Source organism: Ursus arctos, unplaced genomic scaffold (genome assembly GCF_023065955.2).
Source record: "Ursus arctos isolate Adak ecotype North America unplaced genomic scaffold, UrsArc2.0 scaffold_20, whole genome shotgun sequence".
NCBI classification, from domain to species: Eukaryota; Metazoa; Chordata; class Mammalia; order Carnivora; family Ursidae; genus Ursus; species Ursus arctos.
Window position 1 is genome coordinate 31,592,134 of NW_026622875.1, and position 14,642 is coordinate 31,606,775.

General features: G+C 52.0%; 1 protein-coding gene across 4 annotated transcripts in view; it reads right to left on the reverse strand.

Moving 5' to 3' along the window:
* SH3BP5 (SH3 domain binding protein 5) overlaps positions 1 to 14,642 on the reverse strand; it is a 68,878-nt gene that overhangs the window by 11,184 nt on the left and 43,052 nt on the right. For 3 of the 4 annotated variants that reach the window (XM_057315850.1, XM_026496988.4, XM_057315849.1), the window contains one exon: positions 2,898 to 3,062. The exons of the other annotated variant lie outside the window; for it this stretch is intronic. In XM_057315850.1, the coding sequence (XP_057171833.1) occupies positions 2,898 to 2,921 (24 nt within the window). In that variant the 5' untranslated portion in view covers positions 2,922 to 3,062. The remainder of the gene's footprint in view (positions 1 to 2,897; positions 3,063 to 14,642) is intronic. 4 annotated transcript variants of the gene reach the window in all.

Consider the following 14,642-nt stretch of genomic DNA (forward strand, 5'->3'; position numbering starts at 1 on the left):
AGTTCCTTCTTCCTCTCTCTGCTCGCCTTTGACAGGTGGCAGAAGAGCCGATTCCCCTCCCCTCAGAGGCCACGTCTCCTCTCCCATCTGGTGACAAGCGCTCACCTTCCCACAAAGGCTGCTTCAAGGCCAAAATGGCCAAAGCTGGAGGGGCCTCTGCTGCCCAAGCCCCCAGGCAGTGAGCAGCAGGAACCCCAGGCCCTGTGTCCCCTGCAGGCAACTCAAGCGCAGGCCCAGCCCACTCGGCCACTCTGCCTCACCTCCTACGGCTTCTAAGGCCCTCCTTGAGCCCAGCACCGAGAGGAGAACTGTCCCTTTGTCCCGGTCTGTGGCATTACATGGGCCTAACAGAGGACGCTGGGACTCCTGGCATTGCTCACGGTTTCCTAGAATGCTGGCGTCAGCCATGGCTTTAGGGTGTGGCTGCCCAACGTCACCATACGTCTGAAGGGAACGAAGGGGACACACGGATGGACTTGGACAAGGAACAAGGGTACCCACTGCAGTATTCCTCCATGGTGCCCAGAGTCACCCAGCCCAAACACAGCCCAAACCACTGCCCCTTACTCAGGACAGCCTGGACGTTCCTGAGCTCTGGATCTCTGACCAGACCATTAAGCAGTACTTTTGGGGGGGGGGGGGGCGGGGAGAAGAGGGTGAGATGAAACTAGCTCCCTTCTTCTGAAGAAACAGGCTTCCTGGAGTAACCAGGAGTCAGACAAGGCAGGAGACATAGTCGGTACCTCCTTGTCAGAGATCAACCTGCATTCAGCAGGCGGAGTGTGGTGGCCCCATGGGGTTCGGGGAGCAGGCAACACGACCCCCATTTGGGGAAATGCTAAATCCAGAGGGAGATCCACAGCCAAGCCCAGAAGAAGGGTCTGCACCATCCATCCGATTCAGCGCGCCCCCTTCTGGGCTAAGTTCCTCAGTAACGCGGGCACGTGGTTGGGGAAGGCTCCGCCACCAGCTCTGGCTCTTGCTGGTGTGTGTTTCCAACTTTCCTTCCCCCTCAGCAGTTCAAACCTATGCAACCATGAAGGAATCTGGGGGAGAGAGCAGCAGCCCAGGCTGGAAATCCTGGCCTGTGACCCAGAACACAGGGGTTATCCCCACGACCAAGAAACCTCCAGTGGCCTCAGGGAGGCCCTCCCCAGGCCCTTAGGAGACCACGCGACCTCGGGAGGCCCAGGTACAGCCCCACAAGTCATGCACTGCACAACCCCAAAAGGCACCACTCTCAAAGATGACAGCATGAATGGGGCTCCCAGGAGCTGTGCAGCGTGGAGGTCCTGGGGCCACCTCTCCTTGACCAACTACTCACCATCCACACTAGGGCCCGGGGACTTACAAAAGAGGTTAAAAAAAAAAAAAAGGCACGGACATATTTTGTTCCTTTTTCAAGAACAGATTAAATAGTTTCTGAAATAATTTTGTAAGGCTGATTTAGATCTTCAGTTGAGGTGGAGGGAGGACAAAAAGGAAAAGCAGGCCTTTACCTAATTTCTTGGAAGGAGCTACTCCCCGCCCCCCTTTTTCTGGTCCTTTCCACAACTATCAGACCGTGGCTTATAAATTTCTAACTTCTACTTTGGTTTTTCACTGGCTGACCCAGAAAAGCTATTCCAGCCTGTGTGTGACTCTCTGAGCATCACGTCCACTAGGGGGCAGGAGGCGCAAAGCCACACAGAGCCAGGCCGGGTATCTCGGGCTTCAGGGGAAGGTGGCACGAAGATTTGACTTGAAGTCATTTGTGTGTCAGGCTTTCTATTTAGGGAAGCACAAGGCCATCTTTAATTATCAGATCCCCTAGGACTTGAGCCACTGTGGCAGATGACACTGAAGAGGGAGAAGCTGCTGGCGTTAACTCCTGACTTTTCTATTCTAGCCCCACAGGTGGCAAGACCAGGGGGGTTGCAGCCCCCCACCCCCTCTATATCACCCCTCCATCTAAGGCCTTCGTCGGAGCTGCTGAAGCCACATGTCAGCTCTCTCACTCACCCTGCAGCAAATCAGCCCGGAGAAGGGGATAGGTATCAAGAATATTCTGTGTGACTCCTAGAAAACCCAATGGAGTTAGGTAGAGATAACTCCAACTAAGCCAAGCAGCTGTCTTGACTCTGAATAATGTGGTCAGAGAGCAGGTCATGGGAGCTGGTAAAAAGCCAAAGATAATGGCATAAAACCTAAGAGTCAAATTAGGGTAAAGATCATACACGGCCCACTTTCTGTTCCCATGCTGGCTGCTCGAATCCCAGCCCAGCCTGAAGGCCAAACTTGAGTGCCCACTGGATTCTGGTCTCATCTGTCAGGGCCCCCACCCTCCTACCAACAGCACACATACCCTGAGTCCAGGCCCTACATGGTGTGGGGCTGTTAATCAAGGTCTTCCACTTGGGATTCTAAACTCAGCCATTCCCCCTGGAACTCAGTGGGAATAGGCCCTGGAAAATAACCTGGTCCCTCTGGGAAGCCCAATCCACAGTCAAGACCTTCAGGGATGATGTGAACCAGACAGACCTCGAGTGACACAGGGAAGGAAGAGCTATACCCATTACTGGAGGACTGCACTCTGAGTAGGGCTTAGTGCCAGGCCAGCAGAGACCATGCGGAGAGACAACCTGTGACTTTCAGAGAGCGTTTCCAGGCAACAAGCCTGGGAGTCTGTCTCCTCTGCTTGGGGAAACCCCCGCACCCAGAGCTCAGCAGGACCGGGGGGGTAGTCTGATCACACGGACCAGGGGAAGTGTGAAGGATGCTCCCTACCGCACCCACAAAGGGGAGGCCCCCACTGCAGAAGCCCACACGCGCACAGACACCTGCAGACACAGACGCATGCTCGAGAACCAGGCACTCCCCCCCCCCCCCCGCCCCGCGCACCCGGCAGTGACTCATACCCTCTGGGTGGCATGATTCAGCATCTCCTGCCAGGCGGAGTCGAACTGCCGCTTGTCATCCTCCAGCAGCCGCTGCTCGGCCAGGGAGATGGTTTCCTTGGCGGCACGGAGCACCTCTGTGGCCCTCTGGAAGTCCTGCGTGGCTTTCTGAGCTTCCAGCTGAGCCTGTGCAAGGAAGAACCCTCGTGAGGCCTCAGGAAATGGCAGGGGCCCCCTCTGGCCCAACACACCCTACAAAAGATGATCTTCCTGAGGGCTGGGACCTGCTCTGTCCATCTCTGCCCTTCCAAGTGGGAACAGGCCTGGTACCAGCAGGGCCTTGTAAAAGCTGGACGCGGGGACAGGTGCCAGGTAGGTGAGTAGATGATTTTACAGTCCAGGGCCCAAGAGACCAGATAAACATACCGGCTCTCGGTCAGAGCTGGAGATGGCAAACCCGTGGCCTTTCATTGAAAAGCTCTCATTTGCTAATGAGGCCACGGTGGACAGATACAGTGCTCCCCAATACCATCCCTGCCTGGAACCATGGCTCAGTGCAAGCATTCAGAACCAGAAGGGCCCCTGAGATCACAGTCCAATGGCATCATTCGACAGGTGGCTCCGAGAGACCCGGCCAGACCACACAAAGCTGGCAAGAAGCCGAGCTGTGACTGGACACTAGGCGCTGCAAGTCCCACTAAGTGCCATCATTCTGCCAGCCAGGCCCTCACCCAATTCACACTCACCAATGGTCACGGGGAAGGACTGAATGGTCACGACACAGCCTGCCTTTCAAGGAACATCGGGTGGGAGCAGGCACATAAATCGTAGCAGACCGTACATTACACCGCCACCAGCCACATGTGGCTAGCAAGCATTTGAAATGTCCTTAATCCACACTGAGTATAAAGCACCCCAAATTTTAAAGGCTTAGTACCAAAAAAAGAATTATTAACAATCTCAATTTTCATAGTGATTACGTGAGGAAATGATAGGATTTTGGATGTACTTAAATAGATGATCTTATTAAAATTAATTTCACCTGTGTCTTTTTTTTTTTTTTTTTTTACTGTAACTACCAGAAAATTTAAAATTACATAGTTGGCTCACATTCTATTTCTTCTGGACAGTAAACACATCTCCTCCAAGAGTGGCCCATGAGATTGCATCAGGAATCAGCAACAAAACCCCCTCAGGCCCCCACTCTGAATTTCCCAGCAGAGCACAAGCAAGCCACTGCCCAACGCTGGGCCGCAGCAGCATCTGACCCACCCACCCTCCGTTACCCAGATCGGTTACACGAGCCCGTGGACATCCACGGGGTAGCCCCTGGCACTCAGGAGAGGGGAACAGGGGCCCTATCCATCCCCAGAATGAGTCTCACATGACTTAGAGGAAGTCTTGGAGAACCACAAGACAAAGATGGTTAAGGAGAACAAAACAGACTTGGAAAACACCAGCCCCCAAGGCAAGGAACAGTGCTGTGACCCCATGGGTGCCACTCTCCACCCTTCAGGCAACAGTGGACACGTGCTGTGTACCACACCCAACCCAACCCTCCAGGACAATGATCTGGTCAGGGAACAGACAGGCATGGAGGGGACATCCAGAATCTGTCCCACAGAGCTGAGCACTGGAGCGCCCTGGGAGGGAGATACAGAAAGTAGGAGGGTGTGTAGGACAAATTACTTCCAGGAGAGGGAATCCAGGGCTACTTCTGAAAAGACAATGATCCCGGAGGACTAAAGAACATGACGACCTGAAAAATGCAGGGTTGGTGGGGGGCCAGGAGGAAGCAGCCTCGTGAACCACAGTATCTGCAGGAGACCTTGACAAAGGCGAGGATCAAAGTTTCAAAAGGTAGAGGAAGAGCACTGAGTAATGCATGGAATTGCTGAATTGTTATGTTGTACACCTGAAACTAAAATAACACTGCAGGTTAACTACACTGGAGTTAAAAATAAACATAGAATAAAACAAAATAAGAAATAAAAGTATGTATACTGCCATCAAAAAAAAAAGTTCCAAAAGGAATCAAGAGTGGGGGCCTGAATGAACACCAGACTAATGCTTCAACCAGCAGCCCCGGGGCCTGCCTGCTGGCGGAGGGCCGCTGTGTGACCCTGGGCCGCATGGCCAGGCAAGGGCGCCTCCGAGACACAGTGGGGACAAGGGGCCCGGCCCTACAGAACTGACCAACCCGCCGCGCGGTAACAAGACAGCACGGCGTGCTGCTCCAGCCTGCAGGCCAGTCTGTGGATGTCCCGTGAGAGGACAGCCCGGGTGGGGCCCTCCCTCGGCCTAGCTGTGCTCCGGGGCAAGTGGGGTGGCACGGGCGCCCGCCCCACAGACCACCCACCGGCTTCGAACCGACACCAGCAGACAATAATTAATCCCACAGGATTCTCACATTTCTGAAGGTGGGATTCGTATTTATGTTTTTCAGGAAATTTTAGTATTTCAATTCAGCAACACTTAAGGGTAAACTCTCTTCCCCCAGGTCTCCCAGGTGTTGGCACCAGGCTAGGTCATGGTAATACAGGAGGCATCCATGAGTTTACACACACATCTAACTGGGGAGGGTTAACTTCAAGATTGCTTCCCAGTGTCCTAATGGGACACGTGACCTCAAAATCAGAAGCTGACTTAGCAAGCCCAACAGGGGCTGGCTAGCCAGTTCTCACTGGTGTATGAGGGAGGACACCCAGAAATCTTGGGCACAACCAATGGCAGCAAGTTTTATCTTCAAACTCTAAAAAAGGACCTAAGCCCTAGTATTCATATATTGCTCCTGGTGTGCACAAATCAGGCTGTGGTTCTCCCAGCAGAGAACCCAGTTAGCAAACTGAAGGGCTGAGGCTCTGCCTAGAAGAGTACTGACGAGGAAAATGGTGGGGGAGCTGGGTTTTCGCTGTAAGATGCAACACAGGAAAACTTTGAACATCTTTATGACTCATGGATACTAAAGACTTTCATGGAAACATCTCTCTGGAAAGAATTTTAAAAGGCTGCTCATGAATGAATTTGCTAAGTGACCTTCATTAGACTCTGGCCTGGGGCCAGCTGTGACTGTGAAGGCCTCACATGCGTGAGTGTTCCACGGTGTCATCAATAAGGCGGTGGAGGGGAGCGTGAGCGGAGAGGTCCGCCATTGTCCAGGCTGCCAGGAGAAGGGAAAGGCCACAATCCTGGCCATCTACTAGCCTTCCACCCCATGCCATATTTGGGCTCAGGAAGGAACGAGAGTATCTGGACGTTTGCGCTGGTTGCAACAAAGGGTCAGGGTAGAAGGAAGTTTACAGACCATCCAGTTCAAGGCCTTCATTTTTCAAAAGATGACCCAGCAATGCAAGACAACTTGCTGAATGTCACACAGCTATTCAGTGCCTGGCCACAGCCAGGAAACCAGAGCTGCTGACCCCTAAACGTGGCTAGTTCTGCTCTACCTCTAATATGAGGCTTCAGTCTACCTTTGACCCATGAAAACTGGATGGTATCTCTCCATCGTTTACCATCACTCATCTCCAACCTGCATAACTTTGGCAAGGACATAAGCACCGCACGACTGGACGGTCTCCCTGTAACTAATACATACCAAGAAGAGCTGCTCAGGGGACCAAGGATGAGATGAGAATTCAAGGTGTGCGTGGGACTGCTGCCTGCCACCTGTGGCTCATGCGGGGGCCACTAACAGACAGCTAGTCGGCTAAGGAAATTGGAAAGGAATCTCATCACACACGGCTTCCCAAAGCCAAGCTTCAGCTGGGGGTGGCTCCAAGTCACGGACAGCGCCCCCACGATGAGACCAGTCTCGTACCTGAGTGCTAGCAAAGCCCTAAGGATGGAGACAGGTGGTTATAAGACAGTAATGATAGCAGTTACTGTTTGAGCATTTATCCGGAGTCAGATAATGTGTGAGAGGTGCTCTGAATACAGTACCTCATTTCAATCTCAAAATTCCACTATGAACGCAGTCTAATTATTATCCCTCCTTTATAAAGGAGACCAACACTCAGAAAGGTTAAATAAATTGCCCCAAATCACACAGTTAACAAGGGTGAGGTCAAGACTCAAAGCCTGAGCCTATGTTCTAAATTTCTATTAAATACCACCTGCTGGGGCTACAGACTCCTCACAAAGAGGTCAAGCTCACTTCCGTCTTACCCCTGCACCTGAAACAAGGCCATGCTGGCCATTGCTACGTAGATCCAAGTAGGTAGGGGCGTGCCGGGAGAAAAGAAGTCAACCACAAGGACAGCACGCTGCTGCCCCAGAGTGCACGCAAGGAGCAGGCCGCTGCTGTCCGAGCGGAGCACGCACAGTGAGGAGCCAGCGTGCAGACAGTAGGGTCCAGAAGCTGATCCTGAATGCCCTCCAAGCTTAACCGCTCCTACAGCCCCTAATGCTACTTCCTTATCTGCTCTCGGGAACAACTTGCATCCCACTCACAGAGGAGAGCACGGAGGATGGAAGAGACAGGGAAGCATCTGTCAAAAATCACACTCCCATTCCGGGTCCAGGTCCTCCTGGGAGTGGAAGCAATTACAGAGCAACCAGTCTTCCAGAAAGCCCTGGATGCTGGGACATGTAAAGGAAGATGGGGGTGCCCCCCTTTCTTCTAAAGAGGGTGGGGAAGACACCTGCCTGGGCGGAAGCAGAGGCTGCCCGGAGTAGGAGGTCAGCGACAACCCTCCAGCGAACATGGGGCTGCAGGGCACTGAGGAAAGGGAGGCCCGGCTTCTCCTGCTGGGTCAGTGCTCCAGCTGGGCTGGCCCCAAAGCCCACAGGCATCAGGACACAGTTGCTGCACTGAGCAGCCACTGGCAGGGGACCCTCTGTCCTTGTTTTGCTTTTCTCTTTTTAAACTGGATACAGTTTTGTTCTTGCCTCTATAGTGAATGTTGTCTGTGCTGCTGGAAAGAACCCATCTTCCAGCTAGAAGCTCATGAAGAAAAGTCCCAGATTCCTCTCGAGGCCTCTGAGGAAACCAAAATTTTTGAAAGCAGGATCCAAACCCCTGCTGGCCTCAGTGAGGGAGGCATGTCCGGGATAAACATCAAAGGGGACAACAGACAGGGGCATCCGTTCTCCATGCGATTCAAGCTCTCGTTTTTTGCGTGTATTCTGAGCAATCCTAGTCATCAGCAGCTGCCAGACAGTCTGAGCCTCTCAATTCTGAACACTTTCAATCCTTCCACACCCCCTTCAAACTTCTGTCTGAGGTTAACCGAAGGGTGGCCGGAGATAGGAGCCGGCCATTTTGACGAGGCTGTTTGGCTCCCAAGGACATTTTGGATACAAACATTTTAATCAGAATTACCCCAGGGTAGATACATTTTCATTTGAAAGCATTTTCTACAGAAAATTCCACTACAGTCCATTCAGTTCCTTGATCATTTTTCATCCCCAGTGTTTCTAATTTTTCATTTTTCTTTAGTCAAAGTTATTTTTATAAAAATCAGTTCTTTTCTGCTTCAAATCAATAGATTTGATTCACTGAACGGTTTCATCCATATCACACTTTACTAATTACAGCTTGTGCCACGGAGCTTTTCATTATTTTTCTCAAACTCGGTTTTCCTGGATCAATTTTGGATAGCCCTAAAAACCTGCTGAGCACATGGGACAATTTCCACTCAGTCCCAGCTGTCACCGTGCACAGGCTGAGCCATTATCAGTTAATAGTCAACGGCATAATACAGGATATAATAAATGATAGAGTCTAAATTAAAGGTCCATGGTGTGTATCTGTGAAAATCATGAGAAGACTGTGTGCGCTTCTGAGACAGAATGTAGGGCCTGCAGCGGTTTCAGAGGACAGGCCACAAAGCTCTTTAAGGGATCCCCGTGTCAAAGGGGCCACGCGGGATTAGAAAAATCAAGGTCAGATCAAGCTCTGTTCTGAGGTTAAATATGAGCTACTTAAAAATAAAAAATTAAAAAGTTTGGGTGCCTGGGTGGCTCCGTCGTTAAGCGTCTGCCTTCGGCTCAGGTCATGATCCCAGGGTCCTGGGATCAAGGCCCGCATCCGGCTCCCTGCTCGGTGGGAAGCCTGCTTCTCCCTCTCCCACTCCCCCTGTTTGTGTCCCCTCTCTCACTGTCTCTGTCAAATAAATAAATAAAATCTTTAAAAAAATTATAAAGTTATTATCTATGTTCGAAACAACACAGCTAGAAGGGAGAGCTGGGGGCTGGGAGGGGTTAGATTGGCCAAGGCTTAAACACCGTAGAAGCCGGACGAAGAATAATACGGGGCTCTATTACACTATTCACTACTTTGTATTTGAAATCTTCTATAATAAAAAGTAAAAAAGAAAACAAATGCTATCATTTGCAACTACCCACTTAGGGTTTTCTAGAAATGCACTAATACAGGAGGTGCTAGCCACATGTGGCTATTTACAATGAAATAAATTAAAATGTCAGTTTCTCTAGCCACATTTCAAGTGCTCCACGGCCACATGTGGCTAGTGGCTCCCATACTGGACAGTGCAGATACGGAACGTTTCCAACGTCACGGAAAGTCCTACTGGACAGCGCTGGCCTAGATACTGTGCAACCCTGAAAGGAAGGGCGACAAAAGATCTCGGCTAACATCCATAGTCTTGAATTTGCTGTGCTCCTTAAAACAGCTGCATTCCTGCCTTAGGTGATTCATAACCAGACATTTAAAAACCCATCCTAAAGGAACCTGGAGGATACACTGTGGCAAGACTTGGATGTGGGGAAGGCCTGGCCACCCAATATGGTGTTGTGACCCTGTTTCTGGCAGGACCACTCCCCGTGGCCACCCAGGGCCTCACACTGACCAGGGCAGGGTCTAACTCAAGGGTTTCAGTTGGGGTCTTTGGGGAGGTTCTTCCAGGATTGAGTCCACCTTGGCGGGTCTCCCGTGAGGGGCATTAGCCCGCAGCTAACCTCTGGACGCAGGCATACACACCCGCATCAGACCCCAGGGCTTCCCGATCCACTCAAGGGCCACTCGTCCCTCTGCGTTAGGTTGGCACCACTTGTCACCCTACCAAACCTCCCCAATTTGGCCAAAATCTTCTGGCAGGAGGAAGGCACAGGCCTTGGACTTCCCCAGGGCACCGGGGGCCACTTAGTCCAAATCAGCATGTCAGAGCCTGTCCACCGGCGCAGGTCTCCGACCCCCCCCCCCCACACTCCTACCCCATTCAACTATCAGCGGCTTACACGGTCTGCCAGCCACGCACGGCACACCCCGGCAGGCCCCCCGATCAAATCCTTTCTGTTGTTGCAAGGACACGACAGATGTCCGGCCCTCCCCACCCACCCCAGCTAGAAGGACGACACCTACTTCCTCCTCGGGCTTCCTCTTGCTCTCACATACACCCTGGCTGGGCACGGCATCTGTGGGCTACAGAACGACCAGCTGGCACGAATTTGGGGCCGGGCTTGAGGCAGAGGCATGAGGCAGAGGACAGCAGCTATGCCCAGTGTCAAGGCCCGCGTGACCCAACAGCATCCCAGAAGCCACCACCACACCTGGATCCCTGCTCCACAGAGTCAAGTCACCGAGTCTTCGGGCTCAAGGCGATGGAAAAAACGTGAACCAATCGTTTTCTTTTATGGAATAAAATCCAAGAGCCTAACAAAGTAAGATGGCCAGCTCCAGGGCACAAGTCACATACCCCATCTCTTAAATTCTTCAAACGTGTGCAAACGCAGAGTTCCCCTGCTGTGGCGGTTTCCCCAAATTCAGCACGGGCTGTACCTTCGTCTCCACAAGCCCATTCCAACGTATCTCCCTCTCTGCCTTGGCCCCCCACACTGTCACGCCCAGGACACACAAAGCATCAGCATCGCCCAGTGCGAAGGCCACAGAGACACACACACCAACCAGGGAAGCCATCCCATCCTTTCCAGGGAAATGCAAGGTGGACCCAGGGCCACGACACAGGCCTGATCACCGCCCCGCATCCTGGGGGGGTGGAGAGCGCGGCTCTATGCTGCAGGGCAGTGGGGAGGCGAGGGGGCCAGACCACCACACCGGGGGCGAATCCACAGACTCTGTAACCATGCAACACTTCTCTGTGCTAGTCAGGAGCCCCCGTTTCCTGTGAGGAGGATAGAGAAGCCGAGAAGTGGGCGTAGGAGGAACTGGGACGCTGGAGCCGGGAACAGCATCTCCCTCCCCTCAGCCACAGCCAGGGAGTCAAAGGCTAGCAGCCATGAGGCGCCCCTGGAGCAAAGCTCTGATCCCCGATTCTCCCCTTCCTCTCCAGGGGAGGAGCAGGTGGCCCACTGGCCCCCGCGCCGGGCTCGGCCCCTGCAGACACGCCCTCTCTGCTGTCAACTCTGCACAGGGCCCCCCGCAATTCCAGGGACTGCTCCCTGGAAAGATGTGCCTTCCAACACCAGGGGGACAACCAGGTCCCCCTTGCAGCCCTCCAACCCCCAGGGACCCCAGCTCTTAACAGACCACAGTGGCAACAAAAGAAACCCTCCAAAGCCCCGCACAGACCGGAGCGGACTGAACAGCACAGCTGGGCCACTCTGAGGCAGCACGCTTCGTCCGGAGAACGGGGAGCAACAGGGGCTATTCCCGGCACCCACGATGGCCATTGTCTTGGGTCTACAACCTTGAACAAGTCATTAGACTTCTCGGACTAGAATGCCAAGGCCTCTGCTAGTTCCCAGGGAGCCTCGTTTTCAGCACTGAGGATGCATAATGACAGCAGGGCTCACAAGGTCATTCTGGAATGAGGTGTCCGGCTTCAACAGGTGGAAACACTCAGTCGGCAAGGAAGTTAGGCACTGAGCTATTTCGCTTCTGCCGTCAGCATTTTTATTGTGTGTGTTTGCAAATCTTCCAAAATACAAAGTTAATAAAATTGCTTCTTGAGGCGCTTCTCAGTCAGCTATCATTTTGCTCTTTATCTACGACAGAGTTCTTTCTGTAAACTCAAAACTATGTCCCTGGGTTGGGCAACAGCGTAATGCAAGGGCAAAGGGGAGGCCCGCACTGTCAAGTCAACATAGAACAGCTGTGTCAGGTCAAACGGTTTAAACCAATAGTAAGAAACACATTTTTAATACAGCTGGGGAAATCTGAAGAAGGACTGGGTACTGGAGGATATTACAAGAACTTTAATTTTCTTAGGTGTGAAAACGTGATCTCTTAGAGGTTTTTATCTATGAGAGATAAAATACATAAGTATTTATGGTTGAAGGTATATGATCTCAGAATAGTTTTAAAATAAGAAAACAGGAGAAGAGAGAAGATGTGATTGGCAAGATGCTAGTTGCTGCTGGTGGTGATGGGTACAGAGAGGTCGCTGATTATTCTCTCTGCCTTGCTATATACTTGCAATATTCCATCATAAAAAGCGGTCAAGAAATGTTTTTTGAGGGGCGCCTGGGTGGCACAGCAGTTAAGCATCTGCCTTCAGCTCAGGGCATGATCCCGGCGTTATGGGATCGAGCCCCACATCAGGCTCCTCCGCTGGGAGCCTGCTTCTTCCTCTCCCACTCCCCCTGCTTGTGTTCCCTCTCTCGCTGGCTGTCTCTCTGTCAAATAAATAAATAAAATCTTTAAAAAAAAATGTTTTTTTGAAGACCTGGCTGTTAACCTGCCACATAATCACAAAACTCAGAAAATGTTACTCACTGAAAAGACAGAGAAACCAAAGCTATCTGTCAAAAGTTGTCCTCACTAAAGGCAAAATTTAAGTGGAATAATAAATAAAACCAAGGAAACACCAGTAGGATTGCCAAGGAGGGAAAGTTAGGCATCAGCATGTTGTCCGAGCAAGAACAGGTCTCTAAGACTGGAAGGGCACCCAAGCTCTCAAAGCCTACCCTGCCCATATCTGAGATGCATCAAAACATGGGGGTCCAACACTGGCCTCCCAACACCCTGTTAGTGGCCAAACCACTCCAGCTGTCAGCTCTGCGTCTCTTCTGCTATGACTTAAAGCCCTCGGCTCTTTCTCAGTCTCTGGCAAAGACAGAGAAGAAACAAATACATATACTCACGTGCCACAGAGCACTTGCAAGGCAGGCTGAAACCCAGTTGCCGGGACCTGGCTAAGTCCTGCCCTTCCCTGCACCCCACTTTTATTGCCCTGAGAGAGGAAGGACGAAGGAACTGGGGCAGGCGTGTTTATGAAATCCTACTATGTGCCAGGTGCTCCTGCACCCGGGACCCTAGCCTACAGCCCTGCTGGTGAAGTTATTATTGTACCCATTCTACATCCAAAGAAATGGAGGTTAAGGAACTGGTCCACGGTCACACGCTAGAAAGAAAGGACAGACTTCGAACCCCAGCCCTCCGACTCAGGGACCTGGGGAGGAAAAGCACACACACACAGCCCCGTATTGTTCCACTTCCCCAGGGGTAAAGCTTACAAAACGGATTCCCTAGATCTGGATGAGAAGTCACAGGACCCTCTGGGCCACCCGGGGTTTGGTAAACAATCTCCACCACACCGTTTGCACACCCACTCTGCCGAGCCCCGGGGCCAAGAGCTTTTGTCTGTAGAGCACCCAAAGGCTTGACAAGCCCTGCCCAAGCTCCCCCCCCCCCCAGTTCTGTACGAGGAACAAATGTGCCCTAAGGAAACCTCGGCAGATGTTTCCAGCTTTGGTTCTTAACCGGATTGTTTTACAAACTTTCCAACTCGTCTCCAAGATTCCAATCTCACAGAGCCAACTGAAACTCCGCATGGTACGGATTTAATCCCTCACAATTCCACTTAGGACACCTGGTAATCTTTCTGAAGTGCACATCTGATGACGTCACTCCCTAACACTCTCCCCACCCCCAACACACTCAGGCCACAGACCAGGTTCTCATTTCCCACCCATCCAGTGAGGCCCAACCCCTCACCATTCCTTCAACATTCCTCGCTCTTTATGCCCCATTCCCTCCGCCAGCAACACATGCCCTTCCTCCTTGTCTCCACCTAGGGAACTCCTACTCACCCCTTAAAACCCATCTCAAACCCCCATCTTCTGTGAATTCCTTTTTCACAGCAGTATACTGGACTCATTTGTTTAACAATCATACCTTCTTTCTTAAGACACTTCATAGGCAAAGAAAAAAAAAAAGTTGTCATGCCTCAGCCTCTTCCTTGAAGTGAACAGTCCTATTCTCCTAGGACTTACAGGTTCCCCCCCTTTTCTCAACTCTCATTGATAAGTTTCCCAACACTTGATGGAGAACTCATTCAGACTGACCTGCACTGCCCGACAGTGGCGGCGCACATGACAGTTTGCGGAACACAGCTTCTCGAGGCCGGGAACTGTGGTTTGTACCTTACCACTCACAAAGACCAGCACAGAGATGACACACATCCCCGCCCAAAGCCACTCGCCCAGGTACTTGGGTGATACTGCCCACCATGGGCTCCTGCAGCCCATTCTGCCGAGGAAGGCCATGATCACCGTCTGCCGACACGGGTGAGGAGACTAATGAGCAGTCTCTGGTTGATTGGTTCAGGAAATCCCCACCGTCCCCAAAACAGTAATGACTCTGACTCCTGAAAATCACATTCAGAAGCGAATCTAAGGTGACATGCACAACCTATGACAGAGAGAGACACCATTAGCTCACCACAGGGAGGTGAACTCTGGATTCCAGAGCTGGCCAGAGCTCTGCCCGACCTCCTCACCACCTGCCCGCCTGTCGCACATGCCACAGGCCAAACTTCCATGGGCCACCTGTGCTCCTCCTGTCTCCGTTTGGAGGCTGCTTTCTAAAACGACTAAGATAAATGGGCTAAAGTCCTTAACATCGCT